The sequence below is a fragment of the Heterocephalus glaber genome, unplaced genomic scaffold (assembly GCF_053883595.1).
Source record: "Heterocephalus glaber isolate CG9 unplaced genomic scaffold, H.glaber_assembly_v1.0 deba00001504, whole genome shotgun sequence".
NCBI lineage: Eukaryota > Metazoa > Chordata > Mammalia > Rodentia > Bathyergidae > Heterocephalus > Heterocephalus glaber.
In genome coordinates this window covers 62,356,940-62,383,586 of record NW_028258324.1, presented here as the reverse complement: position 1 = coordinate 62,383,586, position 26,647 = coordinate 62,356,940, and the positions used below count along the sequence as shown (strand labels likewise).

At 37.9% G+C, this 26,647-nt stretch overlaps 1 protein-coding gene across 6 annotated transcripts in view; it reads right to left on the bottom strand.

The window, feature by feature from the left end:
• The window catches only part of Atp13a4 (ATPase 13A4), a 130,058-nt gene that overhangs the window by 56,600 nt on the left and 46,811 nt on the right, over window positions 1–26,647 (bottom strand). For 5 of the 6 annotated variants that reach the window (XM_004834765.3, XM_087186692.1, XM_087186691.1 and 2 more), the window contains exons 3-10: window positions 21,011–21,157; window positions 16,331–16,401; window positions 16,161–16,241; window positions 14,704–14,773; window positions 13,076–13,210; window positions 10,656–10,725; window positions 3,240–3,374; window positions 795–965 (exon numbers count right to left, since the gene is read on the bottom strand). In XM_004834765.3, coding sequence (XP_004834822.1) covers window positions 795–965; window positions 3,240–3,374; window positions 10,656–10,725; window positions 13,076–13,210; window positions 14,704–14,773; window positions 16,161–16,241; window positions 16,331–16,401; window positions 21,011–21,157 — 880 coding nt within the window. Of the gene's footprint in view, window positions 1–794; window positions 966–3,239; window positions 3,375–10,655; window positions 10,726–13,075; window positions 13,211–14,703; window positions 14,774–16,160; window positions 16,242–16,330; window positions 16,402–21,010; window positions 21,158–26,647 lie in introns of those variants that run through there. The other variant, XM_087186693.1, reaches the window with a different exon arrangement.

The following is a 26,647-nucleotide window of genomic DNA, read 5'->3' as shown; positions in this document are numbered from 1 at the left end:
TTTTTTCAGGATGATAAATCCTATTGCTAATATTCTTCTAAATCTCAATACTACCTTTGTTTTACTCTAGGGATATTTAAACATTGTTCAAAGCCAAAGGCAATAATTGGGCAAATACATAATTGATAGAATGGAAATATGTTCTCTCTCTCTCTCTCTCTCTCCCTCTCCTTTTTTCCTCTCCCTACCTCCCTCCTTCCAATTTCAATACATCTCAGGAAACCACTATACTGAGAGTAGAGCACAACTTTTCTAAATATGATTTATCTTAAGGAAATTGTTCACGAGTACACACTTTCACACACACACACACACACACACACCTTTCATTTGAATTAAAACTAAGTGCTCCAAAAAATACTGATGAACTAGATTTTCTAATGTTTTCCAGAGTTAAGTTTTCCATCTCTATCTCTACCTAGAAAAACTATAAGACCTGAAATTCAGATCCAGCTCTGCCTGTTACTAGCTGTGTCATTTTTTAAACATTCATTTGAATTGCATGGCCTCACTCTATTCATGTAAAGAGCGAAAACTTTCATCATCTTTGCTCTGCTAGTTTGATGTGCAGAAATAGTTTATAAATTGCAAAACACATAAATAGTGACTATTATCATCCATATCATTATGCATATGCCATAGTTCAATTGGAAAATTGGCATTTAAAACACTAGATTTACATACATTTCATTTGCTATTCAAAGATTGATCCTTACCTAATAAATGCAAGGCACTAGGCACCCGAGCAGAACCATTTCATTAAAAATATCAGAGAAGAGGGAGGAGATGCTAACCTGTCTGCAGCACCACGGCTCTCACCATCCTGGAGCAAGCTGCCTTGGTCTGGATCACTTCTGTCCCACAGAAGAGGATGTGCCGCTTGGAATCCACTTCGCTCTGTGTTTTCCAGGGCAGAGGGCTATCCGTCTTGGGTAATGGAGTTTTGGTGACTGGGATACTTTCTCCTACAGAAAACAAGCACCTCATTTTATGGGGTGAGATGAATTCGCTCATGTAAATTGGGACTGTGCCCACTCATCATGCCGCAGATATTTACATGGTAGAAACAACCCTAGGTATTGGGGATACAAAATAAACGTAGCTTAGACAGATAAGGAAATAAGTAGAATTTCATGTTATAATATTGTGAGTACTGTGAATCAAGGATGGATGTTAAGATAGGTTGGACATAACCCATTAAGAGAGTAGCAAACTGTACCTAGAATATGAAGTGTGGGGAAAATAATGGGCCCTATGGGCTACGGAGGAGAGGAAACACGGAGAACCCCATGTGTAACTCAGTTAAGTGTTTGAACATTTTCCTGTAGGCACTGATGACTGGAGGAAGATGGGGGATATCTAACTCCCTTGATCAGAAGATTAGCAACATCTTACGTTGAAGAGAAAATACTCTGTCCGTAGTACATGGGATAAGTTGAAGTCTGGTTAAGGCTGGAGGCTGGGAAAGGACCACAAGAGCCCAGGCAGAAGGGGAAGAGTTTTGAATATGGGAATAGAGGGGAAGTACTGGATTCAAAAATTAAAGAAGTAAGATGCTACAAATCATGAGGAAAATTTTATATTGGCAGGTCTAGGGATCCAGGAATTTAAAACAGCTTCCTGGTTCCTGGTTTGGGAGGTAGAGCTGACAGCAACATTATTCATCAAAGCAGGGATTACAGGAGAGGAGGAAAGAAAGGACCACCTTCGGCCACTGTGCGTTGAACTCCTGGGATGCCTTGTGTGTAGTTAGACATTTACGGGAGCCCGGAGCTCAGATGAGAAGTCTTGACTAAAGATATTTAATCGGAGCTCAGCAGCTTATAAATGAGAAAGCCACAGAATGTGAGTGGAGTGTGAGAAGAGGAAAGGACAAAATCATAGCTCTGACCAGCATCAAAATCATGGAGATGGAGGAAGAGTAACAGTAGAGGAAAGTGAGCCAGTGTGGTCAATGGTAGAAGAATTTGGAGAGAGAGCATTGTCTTAGAGAGCTGGGGAGAAGAGGGCTTTCAGAAGGAATGATACTCTAGAAGACCAAATGTAACCGAGAAGTCAACAAGGTGGGAAATTTTTTAAATCCACTGGACTTGGCAACTGGGATCTCAGTGACTTGTGCCAGCGAGGGTGAGAGGACCATACTTCAGTGGTTTTCAGTGCTAATACAAGGCAAGGGGTGAAGGGGTGAAGGTAACTCTGACCTGCTCTGAGGGAAGTTTGCAAGCCATCTGTTGGTCTTTGCAGAGAAAGCAGTATAAAGTCAGAGTTATATTCTGGTATGCAATGGCTCCTTTCATTAGGAAATCAGTACTCGCCACTGCAAAGGTCCTAGAATTAAGGGACACTTTTCTGAGGGAGAGGAACCCAACCCGCCGTGATCTGCCATGTACTTGTAAGTTCACACAGGAGGGAGATGTGTGTTCTCATCTCCATTCCATGCATTTCTGGTCTAGCTGGGAGAAATGGATTAGATACAGACTTTAATAGGAAGCACAAGACATCACTGGCTTTCACTGCCTCCCATTTCTTCTCTGAAAAAGATTGTTCTTTATTTTTCAGAAAGGTTGGCACAATGTCTCTTGATGCCGCACAAGTGAGAAATCAAAGTAGTACAGGCTGGAGCACGACATCACTTCTCCCTAGACCTCAGTGGCTGTGTCCTGAGGGCCCTCCCACCTCAGCATGCTATTTAAACATTCAATACAATAAGTCCAAAATACCCGGGGTGCATCTTAGAAGCAGTAAATTTTCCAAATGCTCCATTATGAACTTTTAAGCACTTTTAAACCAGACTAGGATGAGCTTGGATTTGGCCCTGTAGGTCTCAGGATGTCATGGCTCAATTTCAGACCTTCCAACTTCATCTGAAGATACACTGCACATTTAAATACTAGATACAATGAAATACTAGATAGAAGAGTCACAGACAATTCCGAAAGATCTAATGAGCAATGCAATTTGTGAGGTAAAGTGAAAAGATTCTAGTGATTATTTGTTTACAAAACACTAGAAAAGTTATGATTGTAGTAAACTTAGCACAGAGAAAGCAGCTTTAATTTGGTCTCTCAGATCCATCCATAGCAGGATGGAATGGGATTTAAGGTACTAGGAAGGGTTACAAAGTAGCCCCACACTTTGCAGTAAGCCACTGTCATTGAGGTAGAGGAAGAGCAGGGACCACGGTAGAGTGGAGCCTGGGACAGCCCACTGAGGCTGCAAGCTGTGGGGAGGACCCATACCTGTCAGCATGCCTTCATCTACCACACAGCTGCCATCGATCAGGATGGCATCACACGGCATTTGCACTTTGTTCCCTGTCAAAATTAACAAATCTCCAGGCACCAAGAAGCGTGACTCCAGCTGTCGGACTCCAGCTAAAAATGTGAAGATACAGAGTTGAGTCAGGTGATTGCCCCCCCCCCCCGCCGCCCAAAAGCACACTCTAACATCTATCTAAGTTGGGTATCAAGAGACAGCAGCCAAGGCATCTAAAAAAGGAAGCTGTCCCTCAACACTGATTCAAAATCTGAAGATGAGAAGAAAAAAGTGAGAAATGACACAAATTGAAAACTTGTGTGTGGCAACAAAAGAAGCTAAGAAAAAACTGACAAACGCAGAAAACTTACAGACAAAAGATTCATATTCCTAACATAGAAAGATGCCTTAACAAAGAGACGAGGAGCAATTACCTAATAACAAATTGCTAGATATTAACATTCACACACATAGACACAGACCTGAGTGGTCTGTAAATGTCTGAAAAGCTGCTCATTTTTACCCCAATAATAAGAGAAAGGACATTTCTTCCATCCTTCCTTTTTTCTTTCCTTCTTGATTTCTGCCTGGTTGCAGTTACATTTTTCCTTCCTTGTTCAGTCCCAAAACTACTAGGGGGCTGAGCAGGAGAGGCATCCACACAGAGGGCAGTGGGGACAAGGGCGCAGGCTGCACAGGGTGTGCAGGCCTGAGGAGGAGGGGAGGCTTTTCTGTGGCCTTGGCTTTGACACAGCAGAGCCAGCAGGGGGAGAAGGCCCTTATAGTGGCTGTGGCCTGCTGTGAGATTGTTGGCTTTTGATGCTGTGAAAAATGTGTCTACATGGGAGTGAAGTGGGGAGCAGCGTGAGCATCAGTCACACTAGAAGTCTGGTCTTTTCTGAGCAGGACTTACAGTAAGGAGCTCTATTGAAGTTAATGAGAACGAGGTTTCTCACTGAAGCAAGGAAGCTACAAAGACAGAAAACAGACTAAACTAGAATTGTGGCTTCAAATCGGGGATACTAGTGTACTAGACAGTGGTAAGATAGATGTCAATATGCAAGGATATAAGAATATATATATATACAGAGATAAACATACAAATGTTTGCTGGTCTGTTTGTTCATAGGAATATTCTCCAATTCTTCTTTCAGAGAGGGCAGAAAAGCAGTGCAACACCAAGATTAATGAGCACCCCTGGTGGCCAAATTTTGGCTTCTAAATGCCATTCCCCGCCTCAAAAAAAGAATGAAGTTTCTTTGGGGAAGTGACTGGCTATGACTGGCTATGAGGCTGAGCCATAAAGAGTATAATAGAAGCTAGGAAATCTTATTGTAAGATTAGGTCAGGATGGGGCCGGGGATTTAGCTCAGTGGTTTCGTCACCTGCTGCACAAGCGCAAGGATCCGAGTTTGATCCCTGGTACCAAAAAAAAAAAAGATTAGGTCAGAAAATGTTCAAAGAACAATGGTGACATATTAAAAGGATGTCAAAGCCAATTTAAAAGGCCCTTGCTGCCTAAACCTGTAACAATGTCAACATCAAAGTAAATAATGATAAAAAGAACAATAGCCATGAAGTGAAATAGAAATTCATAAATCCCCAATGGCATAAGTAAATGGATAAATAAGTAAGAAGAAAAGGTAGCTATTCCTTACAGCTAAATGGTAATTAAAAATTAAGAAGATAAAATTCGAAAATCATTATTTGACAAGTATTAAAGTAATGATTTAGTTAAGAAACATCAATGTATACTGAAACTAGTAGATGAAAGTGATGAAGATGGTCTAGTATATGATCTCTCTTAACAAAATAACTGTTAATTACATAGGGGAAGAGAGCAAAATTTACAAAGGAGAAACCTTGCAGACCCAATCTAATTAAGAAATTAACAAGTTAACATCCCCAGTAATAGAACAAATGTACATTATGTGGCATCCAAGAGAAACAGTGAAAATATGACATCACGATATCATGTCTGTGTGTAATGTGAACTTAACTATGAGGAAAAATCAAACAAATCAAAATTGAGAAACATTCTACAAAAATAACTGGTTCAAAAGAGTCAAGGTCATGCACATCAAAAAAAGATTGAAAAACTACTAAAGAAACGTGGAAAACAGTCACATTGAGGGCCAGGGATTTAGCTCAGTGGCACCATGCCTGCCTGCAAGCAAAAGGTCCTGAGTTCGATCCCCAGTTCTCCAAAAAAGAAAAAGAAAACAACCACATTGACTGATCCTGGATCCCTTTCCTGCAAAGAGCATTATGAGATACAGGTAGGATGTGACTATTGTTTAGGGCTAACATGTCAATATTAACTTCTTGGTCACCCTGTCGCTTACATACGAGAATATCTTAATCCTTAAGAAATACACACTAATACACAGGTGTCTGTCATCGAGACACCTGTCAGAAATTTATTCTTAAACAGTGCTGGAAAAAAGTTATTTGAACCATTCTTGCAACTTTGCTTTAACTTACAAATTATTTCCTAAAACAGAGGAGAAACATATATGAGGTAATATGGCTCACCTGATTAGAAAATCTGTTTGCCAGCCTATTCAGTTGGCAAGGCTGTGAAGAAACTGACACACATTTCTAGTGCAAATGCAAACTGGTATAATCTCTCTGGAAAGGAATTTGGCAATATTTATCTAGCAAAAGAACAGATGCATTTATTCTTTAACCTTGCAGTTTTGCTTCTCAAATATCTATACCAAAGATATACTGGCAAAACATGATAGACATATGCACAAGGCTTTTTTTACAGCACTACTTGTAAAAGATTGACAAAAATTTCATCAAAAGAGGAAAAATTGAATAAAGGATGGTTCCTTCACCTAAGAGAGTACTATGCAGCTGAAATAATGAATGAAGATTAGCTATACACAGCTATTGAAGGGCCGCTGAAAATATTTTTAACTATGTAAATTATATACAATGGAAAATATTATTAAATATGATTAAATAAATTGTGATTAAATATGATTTGTATACTGCTTCAACTACAGTATAAATATATAATATATAGCTATTATTTTCATATGTAATTTGTTTATATCTCTGTAAAATTATTTAGTTTATTAGTCCTTGTTTTTAACACATAATGTTCACATTCCTTATGTGGAGTAGATACATGTGCATAACACATCTTAATCCCTTTTTTGTGTCCTTTCCCTCCCTTCTCCATTCATCTTTTGATCCTCTTACCATTTGAGAAATATCTATCTCCCTACTTTCTATTATCTATGTTTTATTTTGCTCTTTATTTATATTTCGGGTTTCTCATATAAGAGAAGCCATGTGATACTTAAGCTCGTGTGTCTGATTTAATTCCCTTAACGTTATGATCTCAAGGTGCAGCCACTTTGCTACAAATGACTGAAGTTTATTTTTAAATGTAAGAACACATCAATAATAATGTGAAGAGATAATTAGAGATATAGAGAGAAGTAGGATACAAGACAGAAAAAGAGGGAGAGGAGCTAGATTCCCCAAATATCTTCTTTCTTGTGGATTTGATTTTCATACCATGAAGATATTTACCGTACTAGCTATATAAATGATACAAAAATAAATTTGAAAGGCTAACATTAAAACCTAAAGCAAAATGGGCTGGGGATTTAGCTCAGTGGTTTCGCCGCCTGCTGCACAAGCGCAAGGACCCGAGTTCGATCCCCGGTATCAAAAAGAAAAAAAAAATCTAAAGCAAAATGAGTGAAATGAGCCTACCAAGTTGTTGGCGTAACCATATAGAGAACTATTTTGAGTGACTTTAAAGCATAATTTTGTAATAATTTGTACATTTCTAATGAAATATCATAAATGGGGGGAAGAACTCTAAAAACATCTGAAGTGTTTTAGGAATCATACTGACTCCTGAGTGTGTTAGTTTGTTATTCTGAGATTATTGCCTATAGTGAGATAAAACAAATGATAAGTTTGTTCCTGTCATTGGAATTGAAATTTTTAGGAGAGAGAAAGGAACACAGAGATGCAATCAGCAAAGTTACATTAAAAGTCTACAGTTCTAAGTTTGCACTAAAAATATCATTATGCATAATGCATTCTATCAGTGTGCCTTCTGAAAAAGCCTAGAAGCAGTCGTGACCACCATAAAAACTTGCGCTCCAAATGCTCAGATTAAAGTTTCTAAGTATCCTATTTACAGGTGTTTCAGAAAAAGGAATTGTCTAGCTTTGGGGCATGAATTATTCAAATAGATAAACTAAATAAAACTCAGTAGCAACTAGGGTCATGTCTAAAGAACTCTGGAGCTAGCTAACCAGAAGAGGCTCTTCCCAACAAAAGATGAGACAGTTGTGAAAAGCAGGAGTAAAAATGGTGATGGACGATAAATATTAACCATGTCCAACACTGAGACACTAAAAAAGCCTTTGGAAGATGTTAATCAGCTTATTATTTTGAAAGATGATAAAGAGAAAAAAATCAGATATCTATCTTTTCTTTCTTAAACTGAATAGTTGAGGAGTGTTTTTCTTATAGAAATATTTCACATAATATGTGAAAATGGCATGAGAGAAGTAGAAAACCACAGGACAAACCACTTGTTTTCTTCAACAAAAAAATGGCAAGGAGAAAAAATAAGAGACAGAAGAGGGAATTTGTAGATTGAAATAAACTTGAGACATGATCATTCACAAGATATGGAAATCCTAATTTGAAATTAAAATGTATCTACTTTCCCATTCTTCCAATTGTTTCATTGTGCACACAATAAGTATATGTATCATACGTATGAATATAAGCACATACTTTGATTCAGTTGAGGAAATCTGACATTGCACATATAATTGATGCATTTTTTAATTATGGGTTTCTTAAAGATATGATAAATGAATTTAAAAGAAGTCTTTATATTTGAGAGCTATGTACCTAGTTTTCAAATAAAATGATATCTTGGGTTGTTCTAAAATAATCCAGAGTAACAGAACTAATAAAACAGATTTAAAAATATAAAGAGACAATGAGTTGATCATTATTGAATCTGGGTGATGGAGTTTCATTATGAGATTCTCTCTATTTTTGTGTATGTTCAAAATATTTTATCATAAATAATAAGGAAAGTAAAAGATCAGGATACTTTCAACAACAAATTTGCCTCAAATAAAAATGGAATAAAAAGTGTCACATTTATCTTCCCACCTGAAACAATCAAAAATCCTACAAAATATATTCAAAAAATGATTTTTAAACAATGAACATCAAGCAACAAGTGAAAGTGCTCTGCATTGGCTCAGTTTGCTGTCCATGAAGAGTTTTGGCCCAAAGCCCAGAGGGCTCCCAGGGGAGCAGAATGCAGATGACACGGCGTGGGAGGGGGGTGGGAGCTGGAGCTTCCAGAGCAGAGCATGGGACAGAGAGTGACCCACAGAGAGCCACAGAGGCGTCCAGACTCCATTCCTGTGCATCTGCAGACTACAAACCAGAACCTGAACATGAGGGAACTACGAGAAAATGAACAAATGAGTATTTGCACTTAAAAAGATCACAATAACATAAAAACCATGAGATAGTTAAGAATCAATCTGAGAAATAATGTGTAAGACTCATCATACAGTGATAACTGCAAGACACTGCCAAGAGAAATAAATCGAGAGATGTATATATACCATATTATACCACAAAAGATCCAACTGTGTTAGTATGTTAATTTTCCACAAATTGATCTATAGATTCAACACAAACCCAACCACAATGTCATTTTTTTTTTTAGAAATAGATAAGTTGATCCTAAAAGTCATATAAAAATTATATGGGTCCCAATAATGTACCTCAAAATAATTTTTAAAAAGAAGAACAAGGCTAGATGCCAAATATTTCAAAACTTATTAGAAAATGACTTTATGTGGCATTGGTGTTAAGAGAAGAAAATAGACCATTAGAACAGAATAGGTATCTAGAACTAAATCTACCTATATGCAGACAAATGATTATTCACAAAGGTAGAAAGACATTTTACTAGAGAAAAGGTAAATTTTCATTAAATAGTGTTAGTATTTAGATACCAGTTAGCAAACAATGAACTTCAACAAAAAAATTCAGAATATAATATAAAATTAATGTAAAACATAAAAATTACAATACTCTATAAGAAAATATAGAAAATATAGATGACATTGGATTAGACAAAAATGTCTTAGATCAAAAGTATGATCCACAAAAGAAAAAACTGATAACCTGGACTTTACTAAAAGTGAAAACATCTGTCCTTTGAAAGGTGTTGTATATACAATGACATGATGTCACAGACTGAGAGCAAATATTTGCCAATCATATATCTCATGAAGGACTTGTAGCCAGAACTCAATTTTGATAATAAGAAAGCAATGGAATAAACAAAAGATTTGAATAGATGTTTCATCAAAACAATGATAGATAAGTGTCAAATAAACAAATGAAGAGATATTCAGGTCTTTAGTCATTAAGGAAATGCAAATTAAAACAATAATGAGATACTTCCATATGAAAGTGGCTTAAATTTAAAAGACTGACCTACTAAAGATTCACAAGAATGTGAAACAACTGAAATTCTCATACACAGCTGGTGGGAATGTAACTTGATACAACCCCTTTGGAAAACAGTTTGGCAGCTCTGGAAGTGTTAAACATCTTAAGGGTTAAACATACCCACCCATTTTTCAGGTGAGTACTTTCTCAAAAAATATGCATGGCTATAGAAAGACCTATACTTGAATGTATGTAGCAGCATTATTTGTAATAGACAAAATCTAGAAACAACCCAAATATCTGTCAAGAGGTGAATGGATGAACAAACTGGTATACCCATACATCAGGATACTCTCAGGAATAAAAAGGAATGAACTCTTGATACATTTAACAAAATGAATGAATCTCAAAACCATTCCAACTTTGATGGCCCCAAAATTAACCCAAAATAGTCAAAATAAAGACAAAAATACAGAGTGTGAAGTACCATTTTTATACAATTGTAAACACAGGAGTTCATCTACAGTCTATGGATTATGAACAGAAAGCAAATGACTGTCTGGGTATGGGGAGGGGAAAGGAGTAGGAAAAGATTGCAGACAGGCACCAAGCAATTTAGGGGGACAATAGATGGTTATTATCTTGATGGTGGTGAGGATTTTATGAGTGCATGTCAAAGCAATGTCAAATTGTACACTATAAATGTGTCTAGTTTTTTATATATTAATTCCACCTCAGTAAAGTAAGGGGGTTTTTTTTCCCTTAAAGTGAAAAGATCTCAAGTTCTTCTTCCCTATAAACAAATGTACAAGAAAAATGCAAATGAAGATAGGAGTAGAAGGAGCAACCAGAAATCAGAAATACAAATTCAAGTCATTTTCTGATTTTATATGGATAAAACACAGATCTAAAATAATGGAACTTACATTTTCTCTCACATACAGAGACTGTAATGCTATTATGTGCTTCAACTAGACGGTGGAGTTTTACAGATTGCTGAAAAAGAAAGGAACACAGAAAATGTTTATTTGTTTGAGTATAGTCCCAGGAATTATCCAGTAAGGTGTTAGCCTTCTGTGAAGATGAATGTACTGGCGAAAAACAAAGACTGAATAGTCTAGTATGCAACTGAAAAGGCTTTTTCCTCAGCATTAACAAGTATGTACTCTTTAGCAGAAAGGTATTTCCCAGCATGCTCTTTCCACTCAAAATGAAAACCGCAAATCTGGGTGCAGTTCTTTAGGTAGATAACATCAAGAACATTTAATATGTGTTTATACCTGAATGGCTTGATTAACAAAGCATTATTTCTCTTTGGGCTCTTCCATATCAAAGTTCCCAATCTATAACTTTTTAAGGAGTTTAGTGGTTCTCATTATATCCTTGTAGCACTTTTTGTTCTAATATATAAAATACATGGGTCACTGAGAGTGAGTTAATAAGAGAAGACAAAAGAAATATATAATAAAACTGTATTTGATTTCACATTAATGGAGGAAAATATTGTGTGAGGAACCTCCTAGCAGGTTCTGAGGAGTTAAAATTCTCATTTAATGTGTTCATATTTTTACTTCTGATTTTTGTCATTTAAGACATTCTCTAAATCTCCTGGTTTCAGATTATTTACAAATCTAATAAATATGTCACAAGAATGATGAACAGAACAGGTTGTGAACTGACTGCCAGACAGGAGATACAGTAATGTTAACTTGAAGCACAGCAGCGGTAGGATGAGAAAAAAGTAAATGATACCAAGATATATTTAGGGAGAACAACCTTTAGAACTTGTTGCGTGACTGTGAAAGAAGGAAAAGAAAATTTCAAGGGTGACAATCTGATTTCCAGTTTAAACCAACGAAATGACCAGTGGTGTATTTTTACCAAATCAGGTACACCAAAAGAGAGATCTAAGGAGGAATTCTTAAGGTCTGTGTTGAATGTGTTGAATTTAAGGTAATTTGGGGACTCAAAGGTAGGTGATATCAAATAGGTTGTTAGATTTATGAGTCTGGATCTCACAAGTGGTTATACATGAAATTAATTATATGTAAAATTAATTACATCTGTATATGCCTCTATTATTTTGCACTCACTTAGAATTTATTCTAAAATCATGATAATGGCATCAACAGTCTCAGCTGAAAAGTTATAACATACTTTTTACATCAATTACACAGGTTTGCAAAGAAGTCAATTTTAAATATTCAATGTGCATATATATAATCTGTGGTTCTCTCTAAGGTTCAAGTGGTGCAACTGACACATTTGGAGTAGGTTTCTTTGTGGCCCTATGAATTCAGGGTCCCTACGAATTGCTAATTAAAACAGATTTTTTTTTTAACTTTTAAAACAATAGGCTTTAGGGTTGTCGCGATAACTTTAACAGGAGTTGTATAAATGGAGTCATGAGAGAAGAAATCAGGTCAGCAAATGAAAAGGGAGAGGAAAATAAAGAACAATGCGAGTGGACATAAAGATGCAAGAACTTGTACAGCAGAAGGAAGAAGAGAGCTACTGTAACAGCTGAAGGAAGAGATGTGTCAAGGAAAGGACTGCCTTGTTGAACTTTGTAAGTTGGAAAATGGTTGAGAATGGTAACCCTTGTCAGATAGTCTCTTAGGAAGAGAGAGAAAGAAGTCATTAGCGGATTGCTAATGACCCCAGGAAGACAGGAGAGGATGGTGTGTCAGGCATAGACAAAGAGACCTCCTCCACTGCAATGAGAAGACAGGCCTGGCACCGGCTGGAGAGTTGGGTCATTTGGCAATTGGAGAGTGGGAGGTGAACAAACCACTGTCTTACGGCTTATACCATTTTTATGAAATAAATGGTTAAATTATGTGCTAAATTGGAGGAAAGTAGAATACAGAAAGATGGGCTTCTCAGAAACCAGAAGAAAGGCGTTATTTGAAATCTTAATCTCAGGGAATGGGCAAGCACTTTGATCAGAGATGTATAATACGCTTCCCAAGCAAAGTTGGCTCTCAGAGATTCCATCACCCAATTTGTTCCGTGTGATTTTCTTCCAATTAGAAAGTCAAGAGTTGAATTGGAGATTTGACCAGTGAGTATCAAACAAACACAAAAGCCAAAGGAGTGCATACTAAACAGATTCCTCCACCTTCCACCAGGGACAAAAGTACCCTAAAAGACTAGGCTTTGGGATGTGAGGGAAGGGAAAAGACTAGCTTGTTGAGCATTGACTATTGTGTTAGATAATTACAAACATGGTTTTATTTATCATGTACTGGACAATGACAAGATCATAATTCTCCTTTCTAAGAAAATTTCAGTGAAGTCACTAATAATCTCTTTCTGAGACCACAAGATTAGTGAGGGAACTCACCTGTCTGAGGTCATACACTGTCAAAGATATGGAAATGATGGACATGAGTATGATGGCAAGAGCATATTCCTTGTAGTCTTCACTAAACCATAAACAGACACTGAAGAGTTGAAATATGTAAAAGGGATTTAGAACCTGTTGGCAGACACAAAGAAGATAGATGGGAAATATTTAGGCTTCACACATAACTATTCATTGACTTGTTTCCATAACCATTTCTATGTGGTAAATCATCCCACCCAAAATGCTATTCTTTGTTTATTCAGCAATTGCCATGTACCAGACACTACACTAAGCAACTTTACCTGAATTTGCTCATTTCATTCCCATAATTACCTCAGCAACCAGAATTTATTATTTATCTCCATTGTAAAAATGAAGAAATTGAGCCTTAGATCTTGAGAAACTGGCCTGAGGTCATACACCCGTAACTGTCACAGATCCAAGGCTTAAAAACCAGGCAATCTGACCCCTAGGGGCGCTGCTTTTAACCACTATTGCCCCTTACAATTTACACACTAGCATCTGTGTTTCAACAGGTTGACCACCATATCATGTAAGAGCTGATATTATCTCCCATTTACAATACTGGACTTCAGAAAGGTGAAGTGTTAAGTTCACATTTACAAATTTAAAACACTTTCTAGTCTATTACTTTTCCCTAGGATGAAAGAGCTGCCATATGTGAAGTCAGTGGAAAACTTTATATTAATGGATGAGTTGACATTTTCCCACAGAGAACTGAGATGAAAGCAGTAAGTGGCAACTGAGCATCTAGAACAATGTAGGAGAGGAGAGCGTTGACTCCAACAACTACACTCCTGGTGCAATTGTTGAGTCAACATTGTGGTGAGAAACATTGTGTGCCCTCACTCAAATTCCCCCTGTTAAAACAGGAATGGTTATTCTTGCTTCTGGTTAGGAAAAAACTTAGTGGAAACTTTTCCTATCAGTGATTTGCTTTTTTTCACCCTTGAAAGCTTTCTGGAAATGTTGAGAAAGTACCTTGAATGTAATAAGCTGTTTTATTTTTCAAGGCAAGGAGGTATGGAGGTGGTAAACAGGGCACTGCCTTATGGATATGGTCTGAAAAATAAGTCCAGTGTGACAGTCTAGCAGCAAAAGTTTAATTTAGTAAATAATGATCAAGTCTTTCTCACACATACATTGAGATCAGTAGAACTTTATAAGGCTGAACAGATGGTACTTTTCTCCCTATAATTTTGCATGTTGAGGAAATTGCATATGTTGCCTTAAAAATTTGGCTTTCTAAATAAAGAGAGGGAGGAAAAAAGAAAGGAAAAGAAATTACTGTATTAGTTTCAAAGTTGGAACAGGCTAAGCACCATAGTATTAAAGAACAAGAAAAGAAATACTGTGTCCATCCAATCATCAAATAAAAAGTACACACATTAGCATTATACCCTGTATTATATCCAGCAGTGTACAAGAGAGAAACTTGAAGAAAAAGAGTAGATGAGAAATAGGAAGAATACTATATCAAGCATTCTTTTAAAATACCTTCCATTTATAGTTACTTATTAACAAGTTGCATTACTGATTGTTTGGTTAGAGCTAAACATCTTCATTTTCCATCCAACCCCAAGAGAAGATACTGGAGAAATTACCTCCTTGCTGAGCAGCTTCCAAATAGGTGTGATTTCAACATCAATAGTATTAGGCCCACATATTAGCCTCCTGCCAAGAGAGATCACAGTCACTAACAATGAAAATGAACTCATTTTCTGCCCATTCAGAAAAAGGTCTGCCCCATGTTCCCCCCTCCTTCTTCTAGATAAATCTCCTTGGTTACACGACATTCCTATCCTTCTCAAAGCAACTGGGCTCTTTTGTTAGTTAACACCTCCCTGGGTCTAAACATTTTCCTAAATGATAATTTGGATATTTAATGTTACCCTTTTCTCATTCAATAATTAGGATTGATATATTTTAAACGCTGTCCCAACTCCAGTTCCATGGAAATGAACCAGGGAAGTCATTAAAAGGGAATAGTTTTACTGATACACAAATACTGTACCTATTTCCTTCCCCTTCTCAGAAGTTCTAGGAGGCTGTATAATGTGTTCTAATGTTAGTGGACAGGTCCTGAGCTCTCTGAAATAGGTCAATCTGCAGAATCACACATCCCTCTAATTGAAGACCCAGAGATGTGCTCCTTTGATCATGCGGAGGAATTGCACTGCATGGGTTATTTTGCTGTCTAGAACACAAACCACTCTCTCTCTGTGCCTTTCACATAGACACCCAGATCAAATAGCTTTGCTGAATGTGCTAGAGAAGGGCTCCTCAAACTTTCATTTAAACTGGATGGCCTCATTAAGATGAAGATTCTGACTGGGTAGGATCAAATCCTGCAGGTCTAAGATCCTTTTTTTCTTTCTAACAAGCTGCCCAAGATGCTGATGCTGTTTGACCCTAGGTCTCTCTGAAGTGCTAGAGATGGGTTGGCACAGGTGCATGAAATTTAAATCCAGCAAGGCCTTTTCAGAGTCCTTCTCCTTTTTTTAAACTGGAAAACTAAGGCCCAGGGCAAAGAAGATAGTTACTGAAAACCACACGGACTCTTGATATTCCCAGGCCCTCCCTGAACCTTTCCCACTACCTAGTTATTGATCTGGAACTGTGGAGCAACTCACATCTTGCATAGCATTGTTCCGATGTCTGTGTATTTCCTGATCATAATCAAAACAGGTTTGGGCCTATTATTACAATAACTTTTAGAGGCATTGTGTAAAGGAAGAACACTAAACCTACAGCCCTAAGTTGGGGACTCAGTTCTTCCTCTATCTCTTTCTGTATGACCTTGTTCAGGCCATTAAACCTCTTGGACCCTCATATTTTCAACCTGTTATGTCGAGACAGTCATGATGTCTTTTCTATCTCTCCCATGAGGTGGCTCTGAAAGGTGTGAGATAATGGATGTGACTGGATTTAATTTAATAATGCCAACTAGAACATTGCAACACTTTTTGATATCAATCAACTAAGGTAACTACTCACTGGGCTCTATATTTGGCAGATAACAGTCCTTTTGAGCTAATATAGACAACAATATGCATGATACCTAATCTCTTGTTCTTCTCTTGTTAGGCCTGATCCAAATTTTAGGTGTATCTTGGCAGAACTGAGCCAGTCTTCCAGAGAGCTAAAATAATAATGAGAGGGATGCATTTAGCAATAATATTTTTGAGCTAACATTTTTCTTCTTTAGATGCACTTTCTAAAACAACTTACCCAATTTTTTGGAACTGTCCTTCTAAATTATTCCAAACATATCTTATTTTCTGCACTTTTATGCATCTCACCTGGAAAAGAAAAGTACTAAGAAAATCTCTAGTTTGAAGATTGGAGATCATACAGCAACTGAGTGGTCAAAGAAGCATTTGTGAGAGAAGTAAAGATAGAAGCCTAAATACTTATTTAAGAATTATCTTTTCCTTCCTTATCCTATTCTTTCCTACTACACAAATGGCAACCTTACTAGAAATCATCATTCAGTCAACATATATCATGGACTTATTACATAGATAAATATATGAATAAATGAAATTTAGCCTCTGTATTCCACTATCTTATAACCTAATAAAGAAAGAATAAATTTCAAAAAAGAACACTATGTCATACAGCCCAATATGTATATGTTAAACAAATAAAAACATAATAAAGTAAAAAGACATACTAATAAAATGCCGTAGAAATAAAGGGAGGACAGATGACAAAAGGAACTACAGAAAAGACCATATTTGAAACTGCAGCAGTTAAAGGTTGGAAGAATTTGCTCAGATATGGAGGGAAGAGATTATTTCAAAGAAGTTCTGTACAAGTTAGTGGAGAGAGAGGAAGCAAGAGAGTAGGTATTTTGGCTGCAGAGTGAATAAGTAAGCTGGAAATATAAACGAAGTCTAGATTATGAGTAGACATAAATGCTAGAATAAGGCCTTTGGGATCTTATCTCACAGACAATATGCTTGTGTAGAAACCTACAGAAGAAACACTGGAAAGCATTAGGCTGGCAGCCGATACTAAGGAAGAGAGAGGAGTTTATATGCAAGAAAATGTGCTCCAGGAAGTGAGGCTCTGAAAGTGTTGTCAGTGGAAAGAAAAGAGAGGCTTAATGAGCATGACAGTTGTGCCTTCTTCCTTCTGATTTCTTTAAGCAACCTTATGTGTGAATCTGAATTTCCATGAACTGGGGACCTCACAAAGCACTGAGAGAAACACTGAGTCTTTCAGATGGCAGTGGAGCAATGGTTAGAGCCTCAGGTTCTTCATTAGGGAAATCTGAGGAGCTTTAAAAGACACAGGTGCCTGGATGCCAGCACCAAGAGATTCTAATTTAATTTGTCTGCAGTGCATCCTGGGCATCAATATCATGACATTTCCCTACATAATTTTAATGATGGCAAAAGCTGAGGAACTGTGTAAAAGGTTTCCTGCTATAGCTACTCTACTACTTGGGTCCTTGAGAACTTCTACTAAATATGCCTGCACCTCAGTTGACCCATGAAAACATTGAATAATTGGCCAGATGGTGGCTAAGTTCTACTTTTTCTCCTTTCTATGTTATATACTTATAACATATTATAATACTATAGTCAATATAACTATGAGATAAATTCTAAAACTGCAAAGAGTATATAGCTGGTACATAACAAGTGTTCAGTACATTTTTTATTTAATAAATGAATGAATGCTTTGTAAAACCACATGTTGGCTAGGAACATACTTCAAATCATACTTCAAGTCACAAAACCTAGAATTGAAATCCTACTCAACAAATATGTCAAATTTCTGCATGCACACACACACACACACACACACACACATACACGCACACACACACATTTAATAGTTACCAGGTAAGAATATTAAGTGCTGTATTTTTTTTGTTTTGCTTTATTTGTGTTTTGGGGGGTTTTTGTACCAGGGATCAAACTCAGGACCTTGTGCTTGAGAGGCAGGTGGCGGCACCACTGAGCTAAATCTCCAACCCTTAAGAGTTGTATTTTTTAATTCTAGAGAATGGGTTTATTTCAATGAGATTGGTTGCAAAATAAATTATTTAAGAACATATCCTATTTCCAGGTGATTTTCAGTATGAAATTGCCAGTCACTGGTAATGACACTTCCTTTGTAAGCTGTGAATTTGAGGCAGGAAAGAGCATTTGAAAGTGACCAGCCCTGGAGCATGTTAGTCATCATGGCCCCCGTTGTAACGTCAAGTTTCTTGCCTTACAACTTAATTTTCTTTTCCATATTCCTTGCAGTTTTGCAAATAATGCCACTACTCACAGCTACTATTTGCTGAGTATTTTAGAGCTGATTGCTCATGATCATTAGTCTTTTCCATCCTCCCATGGTAGGGCAGATACTTCCATCTTCACTTTGCACCTGACATTCATTTTGATCGCATCTCTCACAAGGCTGGAATTTTAGTTCCACCCCATTCTCTCCAAGAATGTAAGACTCAAGGTAGTCTCAAAAGAAAATCTGAAAAATCTCTTAAGTTCAGGATTCAAGATGTATAAAGTGAGCCTTGCCTACTTTCTGAATTCTATAAATTTGAAAATCTATGTTAGAAAAAATTTAAAGGAAAAATTATGGTAGAACACATGTGAGGCTCCCTGCTTCAGCTAGAAAGCCTACATCAAGAGGCTGTGAAACCACAAGCAAACTGGGAAATTCATAAAACATAACAGACACAAAACATCCACAGATGAAGGCATTATCAATGAAGAATATGGTCTTATAAATTAGGAATACTGATAAGTTTTACTTCTGGCCAGAAAATAGAAGGTTCCATTCTCTTCTGATGATTTCTGAGGCTATTCCTCCGAAATTCTCCACTGTAGACCTTTTAATCATCTTTGAGATTCTTTCAGCAGGAAACATCTCTGCCTGGAGTTTATCTACTTCCCACATCACCATCAGAGCCTCTACAAATGTCAAGCACAATATTTGCAAGGAATGGAGTTTATTTGCCCATTTCCTGGAACTTCAGGCCAGGAAGTAATAACTAGGAAATCAAGTATCTGCTGGGGGGTCTGGGGGTTGACCTTTCAGCTCAGTAGTCAGGAAGACTTCTTTTTTCCTGGGCTTGTTGGTCTTCGTTTCTTGTTTGGAGCTGCAAGAGCATCCTGCTATCCGGTGCAGCACTGGGTTTCAGTTGTGCAAGCCATTCTACAAAATGGTCCTTAGAGCCCCCTCTTAGCCTACATTTGAAAAGCCAACAAAATTCTTGATTTCAGTCTCCAAATTCCCATAAAAGGCCCCAAACGGTTATCATCCTGGGATTCTTGATATTATTATTCCCATCAGTGTCACCATGGCTGAGGCTATGGTTTGTCCTCTAGTCGTAATGCAAGTATCAAACCTTAGTATGAATGTAGCTCACTGCAATTCACAAATCACCTTAATATCACATTTTAGGGTCACAACAATCCTAAAACACAACAGAGAAGGGTTTTGTGATAAGGAGCTCAAGACTCCGGAAGACAGTGAGCAGCCTAACTCCCTGGTAAATGAAGGCGCTGAGACTGGGCATCAACACTTTCCATTTCAATTCCTCCCTCACATTCTTTCTGTTTTACTTTTATCAGTACATGTTCGCAGTACATAATGATTAGGTCCGTGCCAGGGAGTTAGTACATGTATATAATACATCTTAAGTCTTCTTTTCATCCCTTCCTTCTCCCCCTCCCTCCACATCCCTTTTGAAGATCTATCTCCTTGTATCCTATTGTCTATCTTTTATTTTGCCCTTTAATTTATTTATACTTTGGGTTTCTCACATGAGAGAAACCATGTGATATTTAAATTTATATATCTGATTTATTTCCCTCAACATTATTATCTCAAGGTATATCTATTTTCCTACAAATGACTCAAGTTTACCCTTCTCTATGGCAGAGTAGTACTCCATTGTGTATAAATACCACATTACCTTTATCTATTCCTCTGTTAATGGACATATAGGCTGCTTCCAAGATTTAGCTATTATGAATTATGCTGCTATATACTTTCTGCTTATTTGTTAATTTGAAAATTTCTTCATTTGTCTTTGTAATTACTTATCTGAAACAATTAAATATGCTGGAATTTTAGGGCAATAAAACTCTGAGGCCATGTCTGTAAAGCTAATTTGTTAAACCAATTTATCTAGGTGAATGAACCTAGCAGAAGAAGCAGGCTGCTCCTTGGAGGAGCTTGACCTCTTTTGTCTTGTCATCTTTTGGCAGCAATGACAACTGGGTGATAGCAACTGACAATGGAGACTGTTCAGGAACTGATTTTCATTCTTTAGAAATCATGACCTTGAGCTCATAAAACTAAACAGCTGTCTACACCTGTAAAAGTAAAAGAAAATATTCTCTCTTGTAAAATGTGTTTTTAATATGAATGTTAGCAGTCACAATCCAAGTGCTACTAATTTAATGTGTCAAAAAGAGAGTAACCCACATGAATTTGAATGGCAAAATTGGAAATAAAGTGATTTTGTAGACACAGGAAAATTCCATGGGACTGTTCCGAGTGATAACTTTACTATAGGATTAACTCTGCTATACATACCAAGAATGATGCGATTAAGAACTAACAGGTATTGGGTACCTATTGCATTGGTTTTTGCGTTCTTTAATTTATTGAATTTAATCAATTAATATTAGAGATAGCCTTTACTATCACTTTATAAATGAGAAAACTGAGGCTCAGCAGCTGTAAGACAATTACCCAAGGTAGCACTGTTTGTAAGGATGAAGGTGAGATTTGAAGCATGCTCCATCTGACCCCAAAGTTCATGTCCTTTACAGTTTTCTCCACTGTCAATAGAGCCTGGCACAGTGGAAATCAGAGGAGGGAAAGAGGGAAAAAAGTTACATTTCTCTGGCATCACCCATCGCCATACTTAACACTTACCTTTAGGTCTGGCTTTTGGATGGCTCTATTTATGATACAGTCCTCATCTATAATCAGGGGATGTCCAGGAGTGAGCCCAAATGTGCTGCTTAATGTTGATAGGTGGACCCATGTTACCTTTTTCCAAGAGTAAGTCTGGAATTCGTCCTGAGGAAACAGACACCAAAACCCCATGAAGTTAAGAAAAATCATTAGTCTAAAACTCAACCCAGAAAACATCATTTTATTGTAATTCTGTGAGTTGATGGAGTTAGTAAATATTCTAGACAGATTTACATGCTAATGAAATATGGCAGCTCACTATAGGATCTTCAGGGACAAAGGCTTGTCACCATGTATTAAGGATCCCGGATGTGAACAGGGGCACTGATACATACAGCAGAGCTGGGGAGTGGGAAGTAGCATCTCAAATAAGAGCTAATTTCTTCCATTGCTGTCCATCTTGTGAGGCTATAGCCAGAAGCAACATTTCATAGGCAGAAAAAAGAAGCATTCCAAAGGTTTCAGTGTATCTCCGAGGATAAGGAAGTCAAGTTAATTAAATTTTCTCCATCTTTTGAGGCTTATCTCAAATGCCACCTCTTCTAGGACACTCCTTTAACAAGCTCCCACTGGGACAAAAATAAAAATAAAACAGGAATGATAGCTGTGCTAGTTTAACCATTCCTTGCTTGTGCTCCTAATCATTTCTGTTTTCTCTCAGTGTTAGATCACCTTGAAGGTAGGGACCATGTTTTATTGTTCCTTATCTTCCCCTAGTTATAGAGCAACGAGACCCACTGGATGAAAGTAAAATGAATGGATGAGAAACACTGACTGCATAGATTGAATGTGCTCAAAGGGAACTGTCAAGATGTTAGCAAAGCTAATACTGAGGAAGGTGCCTATTGCATGATCCTAATTGAAATTATTTCCCTTTGCAGTTCACTGAGGGCTTCATTAGAGAATAAAGCTGGAAGGAGCAGTAGGGAGTGGTTGCCAGATATCCAGTGATCCCTTAAAAACTGATCCAATACCAGTATTATTATCTGAGTGGATATAGACTAAATATACGAGCCACTTGGATGCTTGGTGACATCAGGAGCTAGTCAGGAAGACAAGAAGTTAACCCCAGGAAGTCAGCTTTTGGGGAATGCAAGTCAGAGCTGGGAATCATCTCAACCCCATAACCCCTTTTGCTTTGCAGAGTATCTGAGCTGACTCTGCAAAAAGTAAACAAGAGAAAATGCAACAGTTGTACTAAATCTCTTCTACTGACCCTCCTCGAGAGCAGCTCCTGCTGCTTGCATATCCTGAAATACACTCCTTCTCCCCTCTCCTAATACTATAAGCAGCTCAGTTAGATAGAAATTAACATGCAAAGAGGGACTGGGTTCTCAAGGAAGTCAGCACAAAAGTTAAAGACATCAGAATTGTGGCTGGAAGCACATCTGAAGAGTAGGCCTCAAGATAGAGATGCAGTGGCCAGGCCTGCAGGCCCTAAGGGATAAGCAGTAACTTGGAATTATACTGTAATTAGCACCACCTGGTCCAGAAAGTTCAGATAGGCATTAGTTGCTGAGGTGGGTGACCAGAGCATCTGGACCCATCCCTAAAATGCCTTTGTTCTTTCCAAGTACCCTTGCTACTTGACACATTTCCCTATTGGATCAATATTAGCTAAGTGGCTATACTTGTAATTCTATAGGCTAAGATTAGCCTGACCCACGTTGTGCCCCCATTGTGACTTTGTTGTATAAATGACCCCTGACAACAGGCCTTGGTTGCAGTCCACTTTCGGGACCCCTCCTGTCTCTCAGGAGCTATTTCTCAATAAACATTTCCTACTCTTAACCTCCATTGTCCCTTGGAATTCATTCTTCAATATTCAGAGGACACGAACTCAGCACATCTGACATCTAGAAGGTTGCATTATATTTCTCCTATATCACTAAGTCTTTACGTGGCTAAGTCCTAATCATCCTTCAGGGTCCAGCTCAAAGGCCACATCCTGGGAACCACCTTAGTTGCTCTGAGTGATGTCCCTTACAAACCAAGCTGTCAGTTGTCTTACCACACTTTCCCTTGACTGTGTATCCTACCACTCCTCTGAAACTGTGGGTAGGGACTGTGACTGAGGCATCACTGTGCTCCACTCAGGCCTGGCACAGATCCTGAGAAGGAAGGAGGGACAGAGGTAGGGTTGGAGGGCAGGAGGGAGAGGTGGGGGAGAGAAAAGCAAAGCAAAGAGACAAGAGGAGAAACAAGAAATCTGAAAGCTAATGAATTAAATTTAAGAAATTTGAAATTGGTTATTACCCTGTGCAAGGAACAAGATGACTAAATAAAATCCAATCAAACTTGCATGGAGTTATTTTCAGAGCCTGAGAGTGGTTAAAAATGGCTGAATTTCGAATAACCGAGCCACAGACTGAGTGGACATGTGCTAGGTACGGTAAAGTAGGCCACCAAGTCTAGAGCACACCTTGATGTAGCTGAGTGTTATGTGCCTCTGCCTTTGGCCTCATCGAGGGGGCCTTTGCTATGGGGAGAATTTGAGTGTCTAATTATAATAGTAATAAAAATATTTAACAGTCACTGCATTCCACACAGAGCATGTTACACATGCATTATTTCACTTAATACTAAACACCATAAGATTGTTATTTTGATTATCCTACCATTGCATAGAGGATGAAATGATGACACAGTAACTACTAGAGCAGGAATTTGACTGTCCACTCCCATCCCTGTTTGCTCCCCTCGGAGTCCTCTCTAACCCTCTATTCTACATTTGGCTAAAAAAATTTTTTTGACTGGACTGCCATTTTCATATCCAACCTGAACTGGTACCATCAAAGAACAAAGTTCCAATTAAAAATGTGGTGAGAAAGCACATATTTGTCGATAAACTCGAGTGCAAATTGTAAAAGAGACCTTTGGCCACCAAGTAAGGGCAATTAGGGAGACAGTACTCTGAATAAGTGAATGAAAGTATTATCGACTATTAAGTTCCATTTGGTGAGTTAGCAGTTTCTAAAATCATATTTTAGCTGTTATCTCATTTTCGGGTCCCAATTCTCCAAAGTCATTATTAGTGTCATCTCTATTTTTCAGATGAGAAAACTCACTATGAGCAAAGCTAAGAATTGTTCCAGCCCATCTGATGTTGGTAGGAGGGGTAGAACTAGGACCTAAGTTCAGATCACCCCATGTCTAATCTTGGCTGCTTCCTCTTTATTGCAACAAGCTCTCCCATGGCATCTGTGGCTTGTATGTGAACATCACCTTGGATTCTTCACTGTGTAACAAATAGCATCCAGTTTCTCACAATCTCTGCTCACTTGGCAGCACAGAATCAAGCACAGCCGAAAATCAAGCTGTCACCCACCATCTGGCCCAGGGTGACAGCTAACAGCCCTCCAGACTGTCATGCCTAAAAGGAAAATGCAAAGTGGACCCCTGCAACTCCAAATTCTCAAAACCCAAAGTTAATCCAATGTCTTAGTCCAACTGCAATGTCTTAGTCCAGGTGAGTATTAAAAGCTGAAATTGACCTTCACATGTACATCTTCTTTTATCTTGTGGTATCACTAAACCGAAGGTACTTGTATATACTTATTGGACTTTAAGCTCATTTGCTGTTATCCCTTTCTGGTTCAGGAATACACATTGAGAAAAACTGCTAGAAACAGTCTTAATGCCTATATTATTAGCGACTCGATCCTACTAACAGTTATTTACATAGTCTCAAGAGGAATAATCGAGATTGAGCTAAGTGTAATAGGTAGCCCTCCCACACACAACCTGAGCGCCTGCTATGGTGGGGTAGAGAAAGATTTGTTTCTGGAGCTCAAATGGCAACAAAAGTATTCACAGAAGACCATAGCTTGGGGATCTTTTCATAGAGCAAACCCTTCATGTGAACCTAAGGACCATGCGGGTCTTGCTTTCTAGCAAGAAAAGAGTTAAACTATACTTTTCAGGTACTTCCACTAGAGCTCTGAGGGCAATGGTTTTGCTGCAACAGAAGCAGGACTTTGGAAACAGAGAAGCCCCCACCTTTGGAGGCAGGGCCAGACTCTGCAGCTCTGAAGACTTCTGTCTGGATGAGCTGCGTTCTCTAATGCTGCTGGCAGAGCGGAGCCATGGATAGGAAGGAAAGGAAACGGTAGAGGAAAGGGAAATGGAAAGGGAAGGAGGAAATGAAATAAATAGGGGGTGAGACAGGGAAAAGGAAGAGGAAGAAAAGGAAAAGAAAAATCTACTAAGAGTGAAAAATCAAAATAGTGTCAACACACAGACGTAGTACATTTTGGTATTTGGAGCCACTTTTTTTAACTTCTAATCCTTGCACTTTAAATATGTTCTTTAACTGTCTAGGACCTGGAATTACTTCACTTATAAAATAGGGGTAGTAAAGTACTTGTTGCTTCTTGGGCTGCTGTGAGGATGAGGTGAGACTGTGTATGTAAAAACCATTTGCACACTGAGATGGATTCTCAAAAGTCACTTTAAGAGTGTGCACACATGTATGTGTTACTGCTCAAGCAGCACCAAAAGTTTTCTATGCAAAACCACTTGCTATATTCAAGGCACACCTAAGACTAATGCCCTCGTCATCTGGGTTATGTGCTTCCCACCTGTGTCACCCAGCAGGCCCGGCATGCCCTTCTAGGACTGCAGACGTGAGGGAAGCCACCCCATGATTGCGTCCCCAGCCCTCATCTGTCCCCACCAAGATGACCTCTCCTAGTTGCACGCAGTCAATTTTGCAATTGGACACATACCAGAAAACCTCACAAAAGCTCACTCCAAGAGCTACCTTCCTCTATCCTCCTTTCTTTTCATCTTTTAAAGACTCTCCTACGTTCTGCTGCCCCTCCAGAAATAATCAGAGCAATTTCAACTGGTTCCAATCTTGCCTTCTCTGTCTTGATTTTGACTTTAATTTTAATTACCTGCTCTTGTATGTCATTTTAAATGGGTCTGCTCTGCCAGAGATCCTCCAAATAAATGAGGTTCTAAATGAGTCTTTATGTAATTAGACAAGAACTCAATTATTTCAAACATTCTTACATCTGAGGCTTAGATAAAAAAAAAATAAGCTTGGGGCATCAATAGTTTAAAAGTCTGCTGCTATTTGCATTAAGATAACACCTTAAAAAGATTTTATTTGAATTATATTATAACTGGACTGTAACAGCTTCCCATTAAGGAGGATTAAGTGACTCCTATCTGAAAATATGCTATGTATTTGTTCTCCATGTTATTAAAAAATCAGCACTTGGTATTTATCATCAATCTCATACTGGTAAGATTACAGATCATTAGCACAGATACTGATTAAGTAGTGATTTCCTAACATTTTTTTTAAAGGCCATGATTTACTTACTGAAAATCTTTAGTATTCAGTTTATTTTCAGTTTCCCTTTTCTCATTAAGCAGCGCTAAGAACAGGATTTCTTAATCTTTCACCAAAAGATAAGAGGAATTATTATGTTTAAATTTTATACATGCTAAAGTAGGATTTTATTCATGATTCATCTATTTCTGAATTTTAACCAATATCTGTAGTGGTGCCACATTTCTATGCAAACAACATGATTTACATTCACTGGTGATTTGAATTAAATGCTCCTGATGATTTCCATGGTT